Below are 21,075 nucleotides of genomic sequence, written 5' to 3'. Positions count from 1 at the left end.
CAGTTCAAGCTGGAAATAAATAGAAAAGGCACAGATTACATAGCAGATAACAGATAAGATATGTACATAGGGTAACAATGGGGTTTTACAGAGATTTTATGGTATCTGCTATGTAATATGTGCCATTTAGCCCTATTTCAATTTGAATAGTGACACAGGAGCTTATTTATATAAATTATAGTAGGGATAATGAAGCAAACACACAACTTTTACCAGTGCAGGGCAATAGTACATTATATTTTAATTACCTTTATACACATTTATTTCAATATGTTACACTTCTATGGGTGTCTTCTAGTTTCTGCAGAGTAATAGTGAGTTAAAAATACATGCTTTTATTGCTGTGCCACTTTGTTTCTCATCACTTTTGACTTATTCAACACAAAACAGCAGACTTGGATTTCTTCCTACTTACTATATGTATGACTGTGTTGTAGCTGCTAGATTTACGTGCAAGACTGGCCTCCAAGGAAGGCTCTGTGCAAGAACTGAGGGCCGAAGTAGAAAATTATAAAGAGAACACAGCAAGACAGGCATCGCTGATAAGCTCTTTGCGAGCCAGACTCCAGGAAACAGAGGAAGAATCGAGTCGCTTTGCCACTTCCAAAACAAGAGCTGATTTTGCTATGCAAGCAGTTCTTCAGGAGAATCAGGAGCTGAAAGAGAGGATGCATGATCTTGATTCTAGATTAAAGTAATTTTTTAAAAAAATATTCAGCCAATATTTCCCCATTCAGTCTGGAATTAGCCACATGACTTAACACTTAAAGGGGAACCTGTCACCCAGACATTAAAAGCTGTATAATAAAATTCCTTTTCAAATTAGACATGAAAACCACATTCTCTTTTTATTAAAACATCCATACCTGTAAAAATCTTAGCTGTCAATTATATATAGCCTCAGTCATAGAGGTGGGGCAGGTAATTACTTTCACTTTCCATTCAGCACTTCCTAGATGTCACTGCACTCCTTCCATTCCCCCTCTCTCTTCTTTGTCTATAAAAGTGTAGCCAGTGCATGGGCATGGGCATCGGGTCCCCCAGTCTTGCACATATACATTTTGGGATTTTGGGATAATGCAAAGCTGGCCTGAAGGAAACAAGATTTATATAATTTATATAGTCGAGTATATATTTGTTTGACAAACACAATAGAATTTGGAATTGTTTCTTAGGGTGACAGGTCCCCTTTAAGAATAGTAAGATACATATATCTCAATGAGCCACTTTCGTTAATAATGTTTAAATGTATAATAAAATGTAGATACACCTATATCACCATTGTGGCATGATTGCAGCTTGTTGAAGAGCTGGAATTGTGCATAGCGTTTGCAGTTGTAAGCTTAGAGAACTGCTTAGATATCAATACAGCCATCACATGGTCATTGAAATAAACACCCATCTGAATGAATGTTCCTACTGTTTAGATCTTCTGTGGCTCAGTGGGAAGAGAGCAAGTCAAAAGCTTCTCGTTACAGCAGGAGCCATGGACAGTTTTTATCTCAGCTTTCTACATGTTTGAATATTAATATAAGAGGACAAGAAGAACCAGAAGAGCTGCTGCTTTCCAAGGTACTAGCAATGCTTAATTTGCTTCTGTGTGTTAATTGCCCTGTTAAAGGAACAGTAACACTAAAAAATAAAAATGTTTTAAAATAATTAAAATATAGTGTCCTGTTGCCCTGCACTGGTAAAAGTTGTGTGTTTGCTTCAGAAAGACTACTGTAGTTAATAGAAATAGCTGTTGTGTAGCCACGGGGGCAGCCATTTAAATTGAAAAAAGGAGAAAAGGCACAGGTTACATAAGAAGATAACAGATAAGTAGCAGATTCCCATTGTATTCTACACAGTTTATCTGTTATCTGCTTAGTAACCTGTGCCTTTTCTCCTTTTTTCAATTTAAATGGCTGCCCCCGGGGCTACACAGCAGGGTATTTATATAAACTGTAGTAGTGTTTATGAAGCAAACACACAACTTTTACCAGTGCAGGGCAATAGTACATAATATATTAATTATTTTTATACACTTTCTTTTTTTGGTGTTACTGTTCCTTTAAGGTAAAGATGCTGATGCACATCCCTCTAAAGATCCATTTATGGATCTTGCCTTTTTTTCTTTGAATGTTTTTTTCTTAAATTTGTCCTTCATTTTACAAGGAAATATTGTGATTTTATGAAGCAATTTGAAGTGTATGGTCCCTAAGTACAGTTGGGGAGCAACACCAGCATGAAAAATGTTCCTGGGGGTGCCTAATAAGGGCTGTGATTGGCTATTTGGTAGCCCCTATGTGGACTGGCAGCCTAAATAAGGCTCTGTTTGGCAGTACAACTGTTTTTATGCAACCAAATCTCCAATCCAGGAATTCAAAAATAAGTACCTGCTTTGAGGCCACTGGGTGCAACACCCAAGGGCTTGCTGAGGAACATGTTACTCACGAACCACTGGTTGGGGATCACTGCTATAGATGTTGGAATTGCCTGTATAGAAGGGGTAAAACGCTTGGCAATTTCCCTTCAAAATTTCATGCAGGGGGCATCATATGGTCACACAGGTGACTTCTACCTTAAGGAAATACCTATTCTGTAGGTAGATTTTTACTCAATTATAGGGTTTCTGTTATGGTTAGAAAAGCAGTTTTTGCATGTCCTATAGAAAAATAATCTTCATTTGTGTATTCTTTTAGATTAATGAGCTGTATAAAGACAACACAGAGCTCAAAGGCAGCATTGCCAGTTTAGAGCAAACTGTAAATGTCCATGAGACAGAATCAAAAGGAAGCAGGGAAACTATCATGCGACTGGTTTCTGAAGTCAGCAAGGAACAGAAAAAGGCGTCATCCTTTGCTAAGCAATTAGACAGTCTACAAAAGGTATTTTACTTGTGTTTTACTTGTATGTTACTAGAACATGTAGAGACAATCATTTGCAGGAATATGTTATGGGGAATGACATAGAAAACATAGACTTTAATGTCTTGTTCATTGTAAGAGCAAATGAAAGCCTCTGTGTATTCAGGAGCCCAATGATAGGTAAATGAAACCCCAGTACAGCCAAAACTTTGTAGATTTCACTGTGGGTGTCATTTTGACTAAACACTCTCTCATAACCATAGCTTACACAAATGTTGCTGTATTCCATGTCAAAATGTTACTGTGTTCCATGCCAAAATATTATTAAGGGCTAAAGCTTGCTGTGAGCTGTATTACAGCAATATTAGGCATGAATTCTTAATATAATTAAGCAAAGTTTTACCCATCTCTTCAGATCCATGATTTTCCTAAGAAAACCTTGCCTTCTTTGCACTTTATCATGATTCAGTCCATTGGATAACACACTATCCAAAGCTATTTGTCTTATTTTCTCCTTGGTACCTCTAGTACAGCACTTGTATGTAGTAGCCCTGTAGTTTTGTCTTCAGCATCTCTACACAGTGTAAACACAATTGCCTACTTAAAGGAACAGTATACACCTAAAAACACTGTTGCAAAAAAATGAGCATTACAACATTCTGCCTATTGTTTTAATTTAAAAAAATCCATATTTTCCTTTTTCCCATTAAAAATAAAAAGCACTCTCTCTGTTACGGGTGTCCACTGGAGGTGAAAGTTTATTTGACACAAGCTCTAGCCGGCGCTAGACCACCCGCATCCGGAGGGAGCTCCTGGTGCAGGCAGCCATATGATTTAGTGCGCATGTACATAACGAGCAAGACTCTCTGCTCGCTCATTATTGGCATGCATGTGCCACAACATGGCTGCAATAAGCTTTGCGATAGGTGCCCTTTAATTAGTAAAAGGCAGTCATCATACCTCATACCTTTTAGATAAGATCCTGCCATTTCTAATCGGGTGCTTCTATTCCAAAGTCAGAGTCACCAAAGTAGCTTTATAAGAGAAGCCATTGGGCCTACACAGGGGAATTCTGCATACACAAAAATCTACGCTATCATAATCGTGTGAAAATCACTACATTTTCACGTGATTATTATAACGCAGTTTTTTGTGTATACTTGCAGGCGACCAAACGCCCTGTGTTCCATTGCCTAAGGCTTCTTATGCTAGATGCTGTTACAAGAAGACTGTCAGTATCTCCACTTCAGTTGAGTCCTGCTTTCTATACTTTTTCCACCAGAAAAAAAAGTGCCTCTTACGGACTCTTCAAAACAAATGTAAAAGTAAATGAACTTTACAATGAACATTGCTTTTATTTTCCAACTTGTAGCAGACTGATCAAAACTAATTGGGTTGCTATGAGCAAGTGCACTGGTATAATTTATTGCCTATATTAGTACACCAGATCCTTGTTTTTTCTCTCCATTGGAAATCATTGCTGCGATAAAAATGACACATGGTAAGTACTTTCTTCATGCTTGCATTTCAGAACCTTGAGAGCACCTCTGATGATAAAGAAAGCCTTGAGAGGGAGATTAAAATATTAAAAGACAGACTGAGTGCTTCTCAGCGGGCCTGGGAGGCCAGCAAGCAAGAACTCGGCCAGGTCAAGAAGAGCTCCACTGAGCTAGATCTAAGTTTGAAAAGCACCCGTGGAGAGGCCAAGGCAGCTCACAGCTTGCATGAATCCTTCAAAGAAACTGTAGCAGCAGCTTTAAGCCATGACTCTATCGCCGTGAAACCAAAAGAGGAAGCAATTCTGGAAAAAATACGGGATATGTACCACAAGGCTGAAAACAGAAAGACGGTAAACCTCTTTTTTTTTGCTTTTTACTTTTTTTCACGTTGAGGTTAAAAGGCAAGAAAAGATATGCGGGTTCATTTACAATGCCCCACACAGTGTGCAAAGTATCACCAAAGCTGCATACAATATATACAGGGTCGGACTGGGCCGCCGGAACACCGGGCAAAATCCCGGTGGGCCCCGGCTCTAGTGGGCCCCGGCGGCCCAGACCCGTCCCTTACCTGCGCTTCCCCTGCCCGACCGTACCTCCCCTGACGCGTCTCCCCTGACGCGTTAAATTTTCGTGCTCAGGGGAGGACGTCGGGTGGGGGGCCCTGCAAGGGGGGATAGGGGGGCCTCTACGGGGGGGCGGTGCGGGCACCTGCAGGGCCCCTGGGGCAGGAGCCCCGGTGGGCCCTTCACCCCCCAGTCCGACCCTGAATATATAATTAGGTGGTATTTGTTCTAATATTTGTATATTTAGTTTACAAAATATAAACACTTTTTGTTGAATAGAATGCAAACAAATCTTTTATATGCATATCCAACTTTGGATCCACACTTAGGGGCACATTTACAAAGGCACGAACGCTCGAGTGTTCATGCGAACGCTCCGAGTGTATTTTGGCCGATTTTTTTCGGGCGTCCGCACGACTTTTTCGTACAGCACACGACTTTTTTGGACGTTTGCACGAAAAAATCGGAAAGGTTTTACCGCTGTTTACAATTGTTTGGTACGCAAATTTCATGACTTTTGGATTGCCAATACGATATTATCGTGACTAATACGATTCTTTCGTAAGCATTTTCGTGATATTTGCGACCTTCCGAAATTTTCGTTTCCAATGCAATTTTTTCCCATTCGTGATTCGGATTCGTGGAATAGTAAATGTGCCCCGATCTGTAGAGATTAGATCACACTCAAGCACGCAGCCATTATTAATAGACTGTGTAAAGGCATTGCTTTTGGAGTGGACAACACCCTTTTTGCATCAGATGTAAGCAAAGTGTCACTATATGAAACAAAACACAAAAACTGGATTCTGTTTCCCTAATTTTATAATTATTAAAATACACCAAACAGTTGTACATGGAAGATAAACTCTGCACCAAATCCAAAGCAGCATAAAGATATGTCTGAATGCGTAGTACAGCTATGGAAGACTAGAACACTAGGGCACACAGGGCAAAGGTTATAAAATGCAGGCACTTGATATTAGCAGTGATTTTGTTATCCTACCCACCCTATTATCTTTATTCAGCTGAGTAAATTTCTTTTTATGTCCAGCAGATGTCAGTCTTGTATACAGATATCAGTTATGAATACATTCTCTTGATGCTGTAACCTACTAGCTTATATTGTCTTTCAGATTTCTCTATCTGTTATATTTATATTATTAAACCTCTTAAGGGTTTAGAACAGTGATCATTTTTAAAGATCTTTCCTTTTTACTATGTCCCCCTTCTTGTCTCTCCTTGTTCTATAATCACATTGTAATTTTAGTTAAAGTTCTTGTGGATACTGCTGTGCAATTGGTTACAGGTAGCAGGGCAATTATGTGCCAAGCCACACGTTCAGTGTCCAAATGACACACTTCCCTTATACTGTAGTTCTTTGATGAGTGCTGATCCTGATACACTTCCCCTTGGTTAGAGTGCAGGTGCAGCACGGAGAAAGGCATCAGCTGAATGAAAGGGCATGTACGTCTCTTTCTGCCCTATGAAGCAGCAGAGCACAATTAGGCCACTAAGGTGTTACAATTATCTACCGCTCTTAATGGTCTTAGACTGATGGTAAAACTGGCGGACCTCCCACCAGCCTATCCAATCTTAGTGCCTGCCCAAATGAACAAACTCTCTCTTTGGCCTACACCAGCCCAGGATCTAGAATCCCATGATTTTTTTGACCAAGGTGGGATCCAAAGACTGAATAAAACATTGCCACGAGGGGTATACCATTTCCTCCCTACACCATGTGGGACTTCCTACACTATCTGATATCACTATAGCAGGGTTACTTGCTACTCACCCATTCACTGTGCTTCCCAGAAGCCATCAGAAATGTGGAGTAGTGACTACAGAAAGGGCAGAACCAATATATAATGTACATTACATCATATATAAGGGCTTAAGTTGCTCTTTAAAACCCAACACATTACTTTCAATGTTTGGGGACCTATTTTGGCTCTTTTTTAGTTATGACACAGTATCATCAATTAGCCGTTAAAACTTTGGTGCATTGATTACTCCTTCAAATCCTGCAAATTGCAAATTACTTAAAAACATTACATTTTTGTTTATCTCAGAGTGACACTGAGTGTGGAAGTACACTGGGTACCTGCTGGGATTCAATTGTATGATATTTTCCTCAGTTTATTGGAGAAACCTGCATTGTAAGACGTGCCTCCCAGAAAGAATAGAAGGCAGTTATTTCTGCCAAAAAAAAACACAGACAGTTAAATCATTTAGCTCAGTAATGGCATGCAGTATTATTACTGTAAAATTAATATCAGCTCATTTTATTAAACATAAAGATTGTTTTGGACTTTTTTTTTCAATACCTATATTGGTGTGGTATTTGTAAAAATGCAGAGGTAATTTGTATGTTTTAAGATTAGATGCCTGATGATTGTACAAATAATGAAAACAACCCCACACAATATTACAGGAGATAGAACAATGTTCTGCATATGTTTTTGCTTTATGTTCATGTTTACTAATTTCAACATATTATCATATAGCTGTTTATGAATGGAATGTTTGTCCTATAAATAGGATTCATTTTTATTTCATTTTTCAAGAAATTATGGGCATGGAATAAATCACACTGAGATAATGTAATAATGTATATATCTGTATGAATGGACAAGACCACCATCAAGGGGCTATCAGTTAATAAAGCTTCTCCAGCAGAATCCTGCATTGAAATCTGTTTAATCTTGAAATGTCACATATTATTCATTTCCCAGGGTGCCACAGCCATGTGACCTGTGCTCTAATAAACTTTAGCCACACTTTACAGTTGAGCTGCAAGTTGAAGTGCTACCCCCCCCCCCCAGCAGCCTAAGGCATAGAGGTGGGGCAGGCAATATATGATTGATAGCTGCAGAAATGTATTATATGTATTCATAATGATATTTTAGTCATTTTGTAAGCAATCTAGAAATATGAAAGCTTACCAAACTTCAGCTCTATATACACACTGATATTTTGGCACTAGTTCAGAAGGCGGTATGCTGTTCCACCTAGTTGGATTTCTTTTGTGTTGGGGCCACCAGTTTATACAAACATAACTGCTGTGGCGTTAACAGTATCAGCCCAATGAATGAAGTTGCAGCAGCTGATGTGTATGTGTGTGTTTATACTGCAGCAGTGAAATGAGGGGGGTCACTGGCAGTCATGGATATGAGAGTAGTTGGTCCAGTTAGAGTGACCTAATGCAAAATAGGTGGCGTTCCCTTCACCACAAAATCACTATGTCTTTGGGCGTAAATGTTCTCTACAATGTATATAATAGATCTTTTTGTTCTTTTTATAGATCATATCCCAGCTGGAAGAAAGGGTGTTCAAGCTTAGTGAACAACTGCAAACCCAGACAGAATTACACCAGGAATCTATGAGCAGAGCAAGAAAGGCAGAGCAATATCTGGATGACCTAGGGGGGCGTCTGAAATTAGCTGAAGGGGAACTGGTGTCTGGGGATGTAATGCGGGATAACCTTAGTCATGAGAAGCAGAAGGTAAGGTTATGGTCCCTTTTCAGTATGAGGTATGAATCCCTGATTGTTATATTTATTTGTTAAACATCAGAATATTTAACATCACTATAAATAAGGGTGACTAGTAAGAAAGAAATCCCATTACAATACCCTAGCAATACATGAAATAATTTCATTCATCTGATTTGTTATTCTTAAATTTTTGTGTTTTATTTAAGTACATGAAGTTCTTGGAGCAGCTGTCTGAGAAAATGAAAATAGACAGAGTTGCCACAGACGTTGGCTTTGACATGCGCCTGGAAGCCATCCTTGGCCGTGCTGACCAGCTGGTTAAACTAGAAACTAATGCTATTATTGAGAACAAGACCCGGGCTCAAGGCTTACAAAGAAAGGTATTCCATCAAATGTGTAACTTACTGAGCACTACAGGGGTTTTACCAGTGATACAATTTGCACATTGTTTATACATACCACATTGATATTTATTTGATTTTTTTTAATAAATGGATGAATCAAGTCAGGAATCATGGTGCATGTTTATATAGTGGAACAGGGCATACTAAATTTTGTTGATTTTTCCAGCTTTGCCTACCCATATAAAATGTCAGCTTTTGACCGTTTGATTTACTTCAACCAAAATATTACTGGAATCTGGTCATCAACTCAGACCTGCATTTCTTTGTGATGGAATGCATAAAAAAGCCACCAAATGGGAACATATAAAGAAATGCCCATGTGTAAGAGACCTTAGTAATGCCAGGAATGATGTCTTCAGGTTCCTTTACCAGAATACCATTTAATGCTGCCCTATGCTCTACAACTATAGCTACAGTAGTTACTTATTTGCCCATGTTCATCTGATGAGCTGATCTTGGTACAGTTTCGGAAGGATCACTGTGTTATACTGGTAGATATGGATCTCACATAGACTCCCATTTTCTTCATCTAATTTTTCTTCATTGCTAAGAGCAGTGCTATTATGCAAATTGTATTTGGGTTTAATTGTCTTGAAATAATCACAATATATATATTAATTAAAGTTGTACATTATTACTTGGCCTGATACTGTTCATTTATTTTAAAAAGCTGGATGCTATAGTTTGCAGATTGTCCCATCAGTTACCATCATCTACCATCTGTTATTCTTTCTTAGTATGAGCTGCTGCAATTATGAAGAAAAATTTGGTATGAGAACAATATTTGGGGCAGACTAATGGTATTAAAGGAAGCATATTTACTCAAATTACAATTGTCACTCACCCCTAGTTTCTATATTAATAGAAGGAATATAGAATCACTGTTCAGTGTCACAAATAAAATCAATGTATTTTCAAGTTCTGTCCGTTTCTTCTAAGCAAGTCAGAACTTTGCCTTCATCCTTTAAAGGTGTCCATGCAAGAGGTCACCAAACAAGTGGGTCTGTGCCAATCTGAGGGCAGATCAGGCTGATCTAATATTTGGTATCAAACATGCTTGATGAATAATGGTTGATATCTGCCCATGGTTGGGCTGGGGTGTGCTTGGCCTACCGGGGCTGTTACACCTGGAGCCCCCACACCTCCTCTGTGGCCCCCACCGCTCACCCACTTGCCCACTGCCATTCCATTCCCCCCTGAATGTGCACATTCTACTTACTTTTGCTGCAATAGGAGGAGGTAGGGGAGCAGGGGAAAACAGTTCAGGGCAGGCAGCATTTTTTCCTGGTGTCCTGCAGGCTCAGCCTGACCCTGTATCCGAGCAGATATATTTGGGGCATTTCCTCCTAAGAGTGCCATACAAAGGCCAATAAGCTGCCAATTTGACTGGAAGAGGCCAAGTCATTTATAGGGGCAGTTACCTTTTTGCATGTTATAGAGCAGGGGTCTCCAACCTTTCTTACTCCTGAGCCACAGTCAAATGTAAAAAGACTTTGAGAGCAACATAAGCATCAAAAACATTTATGGAGGTGCCAAATAAGGGCTATGATTAGGTAGCCTCTATGCACACAAATCTTGTTTTTATTCAACCAAAACTTGCCACCAAGTCAGGAATTCAAAAATAACTACCTGGTTTGGGGACACTGAGAGCAACATTCAAGGGGTTGGTGAGCTACATGTTCCTCACGAACATGGGGATCACTGTTCGTGGTTTTTTTTTTTTAAATATTTGTCTTTCTCTTTTGCCTATTTCAGACTTTCAAATGGGGTCACTTGTTTGTAAAACTTCAACCTAAAAACTATTGCTGCAACAATTTTGTCATCGTTACTTTTTATTACTTATCTTTCTATTCAGGCCCTGTGCTATTCGTATTCCATATTTAGCACTTTTTTGTACAAAATGCTTCTTTTTTAAGTTTTTTTGTAATGAAGCATGTGATTTCTGTTTTTTATATAGAAAAATATATTTTGATGAAAAGTGGCTAAATTGAGTTTATGAATATGTATTTATCTGCTCAAACAGCTAAAGGCACAGAAGGAAACAATTGACAGCAAAGAACTTCATATGGAGCTTTTAAGGAAAAAAATTGCCCAGCTGGAGGAGGAGAAGCAAGTGCGGACAGCGCTGGCAGTAGAGAGAGATGAAGCTAACCTGACAGTGAGGCGCTTACAGAAGAAGGTGGATAGACTGCAGAAGGAGCTGAATGTAGCCCTAGATTCTAACACTGGACTGAAAGCTAGGCTTTCAGACACTAATGAGTTAAAGGTAAGTATATGCAATAAATCTTATTAATGAATGTGTATATTAATATAATATAACCAAAACAATTAGGGGCTGATTTACTAACCCACGAATCCGACCCGAATTGGAAAAGTTCCGACTTGAAAACGAACATTTTGCGACTTTTTCGTATGTTTTGCGATTTTTTCGGCGTCTTTACGAATTTTTCGTTACCAATACGATTTTTGCGTAAAAACGCGAGTTTTTCGTAGCCATTACGAAAGTTGCGTAAAATCTTGCGATTTTTCCGTAGCGTTAAAACTTACGCGAAAAGTTGCGCCTTTTTCGTAGCGTTAAAACTTAAAAGGTGCGAAGTTTCGCATAAGTTTTAACGCTACGAAAAAAGCGCAACTTTTTGCGCAAGTTTTAACGCTACGAAAAATCGCAAGATTTTACGCAACTTTCGTAATGGCTACGAAAAACTCGCGTTTTTACGCAAAAATCGTATTGGTAACGAAAAATTCGTAAAGACGCCGAAAAAATCGCAAAATACCGATCTTTACGAAAAAAATGCAATCGGACTCATTTCGACCCGTTCGTGGGTTAGTAAATCAGCCCCTTAGTGTGCAGGGACCCGGTGCACCCAGTGAAACTTGGTTTCTCTGTTACTTATTAGTACATGTTCCCATCAGCACCAGGACCTACACACTACTTGCTTAGTCTTTTCCAGAGTGAGCAGCTGCTGATTATTTCAGGGGCATACAGTGGGTGGGCTGGCATGCAAAGGCGCACCCAGAAATTATCCAATTACATGACAGGCTTGTGGTGATTGGTTGCCTCTTAAGCAAACTTTGCCCGTGCAGTGATTTTGAAGCCTATAGGCTCACAACTAAATTGAGGTGGTTACTCATTTTTTAGGAAAAATCTAGCAGAAATTTTAGTCTTGAACTTCAGGAGGGCATTACATATAGTTCTTATGAGGGCATTGTTAAATAATACCTGACTGAATTGTTTTATAATAAAAGTATGTTAAGAGCTGTAGAACATTTACTTACGCATATTGTATTTATGAATTCTCTTTTTGACATTTTACATACAACATTGCTGGGAAACCCTACAGTTGGCTCAGCCATCCTGCAATATGGGTAGCATAATGAAAAACAAGCTTCTTTGGTTTTATTTGCTAAAGCCTTAAAGAACAAACAAAGCTTCTCTTTTAGAAATCAGAGCAAAGAAGGGAGCTCCGTGGTTTTTCATTGCATAGAATAAAACTGTTTATCTCTGAAAGATAACATAGACTTTTTTGGATTTTTTTTTTCTGTGATTCCTAGAAGAAATACATTTTTTTTTAAATACATTACTAAAAGAGTTTAAAGATATCTATGTAGAGTTAGATTTGGACTGGTTAAGTTGAATCACCATTTTGACCATCAACATGTGAAAAAAATCTGTACATTATCTGACAGATTGGTCTCTGTTGAATATTGCACAACTATGCAATATGGGCAGCTAACATGCCATCAAGTAATTCAATTAATGGTATAACAGTAGGGTTTTGTGCAGTATGGCCCATTGCAGATTGCAACATTCTGATCATTTAGCCCTTGGTGACAAACTGAATTGCAAGAAAAATGGCTGCATTCATACTTCCAGCTGGACCTGTGTCCCTTTACATGTTCTGATGGACTCATAGTCTGTGTTGAGTTTCTTCCTTGGGACATACCCAATGCCTTTATGTGGTGGGTGCCAAAAGTAATTGTCAGCCAAAAGAACCATGATGGCTAATGTGATTGCTAGGTGTGATCAGCTAAAATGGGATGATAATATTAAAATTATCTTTTGGTACTAGGCAGATGTGGTATTCTTGGACATTTTGCATAGAACCTTTATTTTTATGGTATTTAAACTGCATTGGTTGCTAGATTTACTGACCCAAAAACAAGGGTCAAAAATAACTCAATTACACAAACAGTTGAGGAACTTAGAGAGGTCTTATCTAATTATGCTTGCTGTGGTTAGGCACCAGGTGCCTTACAATCAAACACTAGCCAATGGACATCAAGGCTTAGGGGCTGATTTACTTACCCACGAATCCGACCCGAATTGGAAAAGTTCCGACTTGAAAACGAACATTTTGCGACTTTTTCGTATGTTTTGCGATTTTTTCGGATTCTTTACGAATTTTTCGTTACCAATACGATTTTTGCGTAAAAACGCGAGTTTTTCGTATCCATTACGAAAGTTGCGTAAAAAGTTGCGCTTTTTTCGTAGCGTTAAAACTTACGCGAAAAGTTGCGCATTTTTCGTAGCGTTAAAACTTAAAAGGTGCAAAGTTTCGCGTAAGTTTTAACGCTACGAAAAAAGCGCAACTTTTTGCGCAAGTTTTAACGCTACGAAAAATCGCCAGATTTTACGCAACTTTCGTAATGGCTACGAAAAACTCGCGTTTTTACGCAAAAATCGTATTGGTAACGAAAAATCCGAAAAAATCGCAAAAATACGAAAAAATCGCAAAATACCGATCATTACGAAAAAAACGCAATCGGACTCATTTCGACCCGTTCGTGGGTAAGTAAATCAGCCCCTTAGAGTTCCCCAAACAGCTAGGGAGTATTGCTTTTGGATATGCCACCTGCAACACTTTCTAAAGAGTCCTTCTGCTGACACTTGCTATTTGGCTGCAGTATAGTTGCAGCCATGAGCAAACTCTGCAAGGTACCTCAGTAGACCCCTAAGATAAGGGATGATAGATCCTTCTTCTGGCTCTTTGCTTACCCTTATTAGGGTAGTATCTCACAGGGAGATTGGTCTCCTATGATAAATCTCTGCTACTGGGGGCGACTAATCTCCCCAAAAAGCCTTTCCACTGGCAATAAAGGTAATTGCTGTTGAAAAGGCTTCAGTTTTCCTAAGTTGTGCAAAGTTTCCTCCTGCAGGCAACTTTGTACGACTTTGGGAAACCGACACGACTTGTAGGCCTTTCTAACAGCCATTCTCTTTATGAACGGTGGAAAGGTTTTTTGGGGATATTAGTTGCCCCCCATAGCAGAGATTTATTGCGGGAGATTAATCTCCTAGTGGGACATTACCCTGGGTTTATTGGTTTCTAGACCATGAGGGCTGTGACACATTGCGAGATTAGTCTAATCTCCCTGCAATGCCATCCCACCGGCTAGAATGTAAATCGCCGGTGGGATGGCATACGCGGCCAAGGCAACTTCAGCAAATCGCGGCGTCGCGCATGCCATCCCACCGGCGACTAATCTCCCCATGTGTCACGCCCCTGACATTGGGTACAATGCAAATTTAGAAACGGATCACCAATTGCTTTGATTGTAGCAGTTTTCTCAAGGAGGACAGTGCTAAACAATAGTACTAATTTGGCTAGTACAGGTATCAGACCCCTTATCTGGGAACCCATTATCCAGAAAGTTCCAAATTATGGAAAGGCCATCTCCCATAGACTCCATTTTAATCAAATAATTAACATTTTTAAAAATGGTTTCCTTTTTCTCTGTAATAACAAAACAGTACCTTGTACTTGATCCCAACTAAGATATAATTAATCCTTATTGGAGCCAAAACAATCCTATTGGGTTTAATTACTGTTTAAGATCCCAAGCATTCTGGATAACGGGTCCCATACCTGCACTATAGAATTATTCAGTTCTGACTCAAAAGGTGATGCACCCACATTAAAAGAAAAACATATGCTAAGTGAAGCTGCTTTCAATACACAATTAATCACAATGGAATTGCTCACAGTCAATAGAAAATGCCTGGGCAAAGGCATGTAATGTCATATCTAATAGGTATTGGTTCCATTGTTTGGGAACCACTTATTCAGAAATATAGATTCCAGGACAGAAGCTTGTTGTGCAGTTGTGTTTTAAGATATTGGGGTTTATCATTACAAACACCTAATTTTGTTACACTTTTTTTAGATCAAGACCATAGAGCAGCACAAGACAATCGAGGAGCTAAATAAATCCGTTGATCAGTTAGAAAAGGAAAAAGGGAAGACTCAGAAGAAACTTGTTTCTGTAAAATCAGAACTGGAGTTCACTGAGCGAGACGCTCAGGAGGAAAAAGAAAGATCTGCAAATTTACTTGAAGTTGTCACCAGTGAGTTGAAGACACTTAAAAAAACTCTGGAAGAAGTTGTTAAAAGGGAAAAACAGGTAAGAAAGTGTTGGTTGAGTTTTCATACCATATAAACATTCTATCAGATATTTGACAAAAAAAGGCACAGCGCACAGGTGTGAGGTACAGGACACAGAGGTGGAGGCACAGAGGTGCGAGGTACAGGACATAGAGGTGGAGGCACAGAGGTGCGAGGTACAGGACATAGAGGTGGAGGCACAGAGGTGCGAGGTACAGGACATAGAGGTGGAGGCACAGAGGTGTGAAGTACAGGACATAGAGGTGGAGGCACAGAGGTGTGAGGTACAGGACATAGAGGTGGAGGCACAGAGGTGTGAGGTACAGGACATAGAGGTGGAGGCACAGAGGTGTGAAGTACAGGACATAGAGGTGGAGGCACAGAGGTGTGAGGTACAGGACATAGAGGTGGAGGCACAGAGGTGCGAGGTACAGGACATAGAGGTGGAGGCACAGAGGTGCGAGGTACAGGACATAGAGGTGGAGGCACAGAGGTGCAAGGTACAGGACATAGAGGTGGAGGCACAGAGGTGCGAGGTACAGGACATAGAGGTGGAGGCACAGAGGTGCGAGGTACAGGACATAGAGGTGGAGGCACAGAGGTGCGAGGTACAGGACATAGAGGTGGAGGCACAGAGGTGCGAGGTACAGGACATAGAGGTGGAGGCACAGAGGTGCGAGGTACAGGACATAGAGGTGGAGGCACAGAGGTGCAAGGTACAGGACATAGAGGTGGAGGCACAGAGGTGCGAGGTACAGGACATAGAGGTGGAGGCACAGAGGTGCGAGGTACAGGACATAGAGGTGGAGGCACAGAGGTTGAGGCACATGGCATAGAAGTGTGAGGTCCAGGGCACAGTGGTGTGAGACACAGGACACAGAAGTATGAGGTACAGGGCACAGTGGTGCAATGAAGTCATGTTCTTTACACCTGCCCTAGAGCAGAAATAAGTATAGCTCTTTCTTTGCACATGGTTCCCATGTACACGTGGCAAAATGATGTCCGACTGAACACTTATTGTGCAATTTACCCTTTGCAAAGTTATTGCCATCCTTTACATATAAAACTTGCTTTTATGCATCCACCTTTATACTTTTTCATAGCAATCTTTATTAACTGCCATTAATATGGTACCTATCTGAAACTGCTGTTGTTTTAAAGATTAGGAACAAGGAAGAAATGGCAGTCAGCGTAATTGTGAGGCTAATGTGTTGTCATGGTAACTTTAGTGAATAGCAGACGCAGCATGTGTGGGCCCCAATCTATATTGGAAAACATCATTGGAACATGGTGGATGCAAAGAAAGTCATTAGAATAAACAGACAAAATGTACCCAGTTACAATAAGAGACACAGTTCAATCAGTTCCCTCTCAAGAAGGATTTGGATCAGAGTCTAGTCTAGATAAGATGCTGAACATTTATGACAAGAGAAATCTTCATCTGCAGCCTAGGTTTCTTGCTTTTATCATAAAATGCACTTTATTATATGAAGTCAGAAAATTAATTTTTAGATTGGTTTCATTTATTGCTGGGTCATGTTATCAAAGCCCAAGCTCAATGCTTGCTTTAAATACTGTAATTACACAAATTACATCTGCTTCTAAGAATTTGGTTTCCCGGGACATTTTTTTCTAGTGACTGTTGGACCTCACCCTCACCAAGCCATTACAATGCACTTACACCAAAAAACAAATCAGTTTGTCATAAGACACAGTCAAAATGTGTTTTTGTTTTATTGTCAGGGGAATTGCCAAATAAAAACACATTAACAAAGGCATTTACAGTTATTTACTGTGGCTATCATGTTTGAGAAATCTGTAGCTTATTAAAGATTTTTTTGAAGATGCAAGTCTCTGTCCAAGAAACAAAACAGCAATGAATTAAATGCTGTACATCATATTACAAATTAAAGCAGTCTTCTTCTTCTGCAATCATTAAAGGAAACTAAAGCCTAACTAAAGAAGTAGGGTAGAAATGTTGTACATTATATTTTGGGCTTTTGTACCAGCCCAAGGCAACCACAGCCCTTTAGCAGGGCAGATCTGTGCCCCCAAAGATGTCCCACTAGCTCCCCATCTTCTTTTCTGCTGATTCCCTGCACATGCTCTGTGCTGCTGTCACTTACCTGAGCTTAGGGACAGACTAACAATATAATGTATACAGTATATACAAAATAAATGTCACAATATAAGGCTGATTATCAATGTATTCAAATTCAAATGACGTGGCAGCTCTGAAACCAGTGCAGTTAGCATCAGCCTTGTAGCATCAGCTTATATGAGAGGCAAACCTCAATTTCTGCTTGATCATTTGCAACAACCCCTAAGCTTAGCTTCTCAGCAGCTGCCCAGAGCCCACTGAGCATGTGTGAGTGTCACAGAATCCTAACAGAATCCAAGATCGGGAGCTTCTGTGACAACTGTAAAGACCTGGATCATTACTATAGAGATGCTGAAACTTTAGGTTGGTGCAGTAAGTTCAGTATATAAAATATCGCATTTCTAGCCTTATTCATTGGACACTGTTTATGGAAGGTCAGTCAGTATTATCTTTTATTCAGCATAAAAAGTAAATACATGTATTAAATATTATAACTTATGTTCATTAAAAAGTTGTGTTTTTCCTGATAATGAGTTGAGTATTGGGAATGTTTTTCCTGTATTCTCCTGGCTGCTTTAAACCTTAGTGTTTGGTCTATGATGACCTAAAGTGTATAAAAAGGCAGAGACACCATGAATGCAGATCTGCATCCATGAGCAGCAGGAGTAGGGAATGACGCCTAGGGGCCCCTTTCTCCCACCCACTACCAATACCCTAACTAGTTCATCATTCAGATGCACAATATAGGGAGTGGTGACAGATATAAGCCACAAAGACAGGGCTGGCCTTGGTCTGCCAATTCTGCACTCTGTACCTTGACCTGGTTTTGTTAATTTGTTGCACTCTGCATAAGCTCTAAGGGATTTGCTCTGGTACTTTTACCCAGGGTCATCGTAAATGACCCCTAAATTGTCCCTATAATATATATTTCTATCTACATGTGGATATACTTTTTGTTAAAAAGTATCTAGTGTTGCTGGTCATTATTTATATAGATATTATCTGTTAATATTAACAAGCACCTGGAAATCTATTTGAGCTGGTGTGCCACCCAACAGCAGTGTACATATGTATATATTTATTTATACCTTACATATATATTCTACAAAGTATTCATAAGCTGAAATCTAACTTATTGTTGTTTTGCATTTACAGCTGGTAGACTTTAGAGAAGTGGTATCACGGATGCTAGGCCTAAATGTTAACGTCTTGGCACTTCCTGACTACGAAATTATCAAACGTCTTGAAGGACTGATCCACAACCACCACCATCATATTGTTTCCTGTGCCTAAATATAACTTGAGAACAAGTACAAGTGTACTGACGATTTCATTAAAGCCAAGCTGGTTTCATATGTATAATTTATTAATAATTTGTTCCATGAACATTTGCAGCACGTGCCTTATGTTAGAATATATTTTCACAAAGTGCCATATTTTTCCAGGACTGAGTGTATCTATGTGGTTTGTGTGCCTTAAGATGCAGTTTACTTTGGTATACACAATATAGGCAAAATTATCCAGACACATTTTTAGCCAAATGTAATCAGACACTCACCTAGGATGACATATCTTCTGCGAACACTCAGATCGACATATCGGAACTCACTGGTTTCCAAATTGTCCCTGGAAGCAATGTCAGCACAAGAACTATTCTATGGGAATGTAGGGATTTATGGGTGAGCAGTCGCACACAATTCAAACATCACCATGCAGAGTGCTAATCACTGGATGGAGAGGTGTATGGGTTGCTGCCACTGGACTCTGGAGCAGAACATCTGATAGGAAAGTCTGAGTTAGACAGATGCCAAGAAAACACTTCCTGCCTGAATTTGTAATTCCAGTAGTAAAGTTTGCTGAAGGGGAATAGTCTTGTTTTTTTTCATGGTTTGGAATAGGGAACCTGCTTCCAATGAAAGCAAGCTTTACGGCTGCGGTAGTGTACACTGGCACTTATGACAATTCCATGCTTCCTACTTTGTGGCAACATTTTGGGGAAGGATCTTTCCTATTACAGTGTAATAGTGTCCTCGGGCAAAAAGCGAGGTCCATAGCAAATGGATTTGCTACGAAGGGAATAGAAGAACTTCACTGGAATGCAGTGAACCAACCTCACTATTGCTATTGTGGCACCAACAAAAGACCACCAGCAGTGTTCCAACATGTATTTGAAAGCCTCCCCAGAAGAGGAGAGGCTGCTATAGCAGCAAAGGGAAGAATCACTTCTTATTAATACCATTGGTTTCAAAAACAGATGTTGGACAGGCAGGTGTCTGGGTAATTTTGGCCATATAGTGTACCTCACGTTAGATCTTTAGATCTGGGTATATTCTGCAAATTAACAAAATGGATCAGGGCTTTAGCTTGAGCTTAAACCTTCGTTTAATCAGATCCCAGGAACCATCAATTGATCACAATTTCAGAGCTCAAATGAAAACAAGTAAACAGTAACTTGCTGAGTTATTATAGCATGTTTTAGTCCTTATGGTTATATGTTTTGCTAACAATGGCTCAAAAGTATATGTGTATGTTTCCATGTATTCAGGGAATGTCATGACAAATGTCATGAAATCAAGGCTGCTAAATGTCCATGGCACTTTTTTCAGTATTTTATAATGGTATAATGGCAATGAGAAATTGTATAAGAACATGTTGCTCTTCCTGAAGGGGAGTTTGCCTTAATAGTGTTTTACAGAGTGACTTTACATTCATTTTCATTTTTTTTTTTCATTATTTGCCTTCTCATTCTATCTTTCCAATGTGGAGTTTAAAAAATGATCTTATTCCTGCTACCAAAAATCTAATGCTCTGTGAGGCTCTATTTTTATTGTTGTTATTTTTTAATTGCTTATCTTTTTATCTTTAATATAGACCCTGTCCTACCCATCTTCCTTTCTGACTTCCAGATTCTTGTCTCGTTGTTAGGGTATGCGACACTATTGAAATAATTAAACAACCACAAAAGGTACAAAATGGAGACTAATTGCATATTGTCTTAAAATATCATTTTCTCTAAAATACTAAAAATGAATTGTAACAATCCATTTAACTGTGTGTTCATATATAATGATTCTGTAACTACAACAATACATTTTAACATATGTTTGGAAAATACATTTTATTCATTCCTTTCTGTAACTATTGTCCTGTGGTGACACCAATGCTGATTATGCATACTTGCTCTTAGTGATGAGCTGACCATCAGTTTCTAAACCCAGCACAGCAAGGTACCCTCCAATGACATTACGAATGGGTAGATTTGGTACAATGACATCACAGAAGGGTACTGCTTGGCACCAATGGGCAGGGGCTCTTCTACCTGCTCAGACCCACTCTGAAGCAAAGTTTCTCAGCCTTCCCTGCCTTCAGATCCCACAGGTATAAGTCACTCATTACTGGCTGTGCATAGGGATGAGCAAATTTTTTGCCAGTCCTGGATTTGCTGCAAAATTCTGCATTTCACCATTGTTGATTTTTTTTGCGAAACAGCCGTAAAATTTAGCTGTGAATAATTTTTGTTCATGTAAAAAATAAAAGTGACGGTCGTGTCAAATTGGATGCGTTTGCGCAGTTGCATCAATATAGAAGAGGTCACGTGCAAAAAGTTGCACAAATCAAAACAAGTTTGGCTCATCAGATTCGCTCATCACTAGCTCTGCATCCAGATAAGGGATCAAGAGTATGTGCCTTGGAGGCAGCTAGTGCACTAAAATCTTGCAATGAGCCAACTCTTCTGTTTCATTGTGGAACATTGTCTAAAAACCACCAGCTCTAGTAAAGCTC

General features: G+C 39.5%; 1 protein-coding gene across 3 annotated transcripts in view; it reads left to right on the top strand.

Annotated features, from left to right (window-relative positions):
• ccdc170 (coiled-coil domain containing 170) overlaps positions 1 to 20,850 on the top strand; it is a 33,469-nt gene extending 12,619 nt beyond the window's left edge. For all 3 annotated transcript variants that reach the window (XM_031902429.1, XM_031902430.1, XM_031902431.1), the window contains 9 exons: positions 438 to 694; positions 1,428 to 1,572; positions 2,685 to 2,870; positions 4,381 to 4,698; positions 8,213 to 8,413; positions 8,611 to 8,784; positions 10,832 to 11,074; positions 14,974 to 15,210; positions 18,448 to 20,850. In XM_031902429.1, coding sequence (XP_031758289.1) covers positions 438 to 694; positions 1,428 to 1,572; positions 2,685 to 2,870; positions 4,381 to 4,698; positions 8,213 to 8,413; positions 8,611 to 8,784; positions 10,832 to 11,074; positions 14,974 to 15,210; positions 18,448 to 18,585 — 1,899 coding nt within the window. In that variant the 3' untranslated portion in view covers positions 18,586 to 20,850. The remainder of the gene's footprint in view (positions 1 to 437; positions 695 to 1,427; positions 1,573 to 2,684; positions 2,871 to 4,380; positions 4,699 to 8,212; positions 8,414 to 8,610; positions 8,785 to 10,831; positions 11,075 to 14,973; positions 15,211 to 18,447) is intronic.
• Positions 20,851 to 21,075: the final 225 nt, after the last annotated feature.

The sequence above is a fragment of the Xenopus tropicalis genome, chromosome 5 (assembly GCF_000004195.4).
Source record: "Xenopus tropicalis strain Nigerian chromosome 5, UCB_Xtro_10.0, whole genome shotgun sequence".
NCBI classification, from domain to species: Eukaryota; Metazoa; Chordata; class Amphibia; order Anura; family Pipidae; genus Xenopus; species Xenopus tropicalis.
Note: the sequence above shows the minus strand (reverse complement) of the source record. Positions and strands in the feature narration are given on the sequence as shown.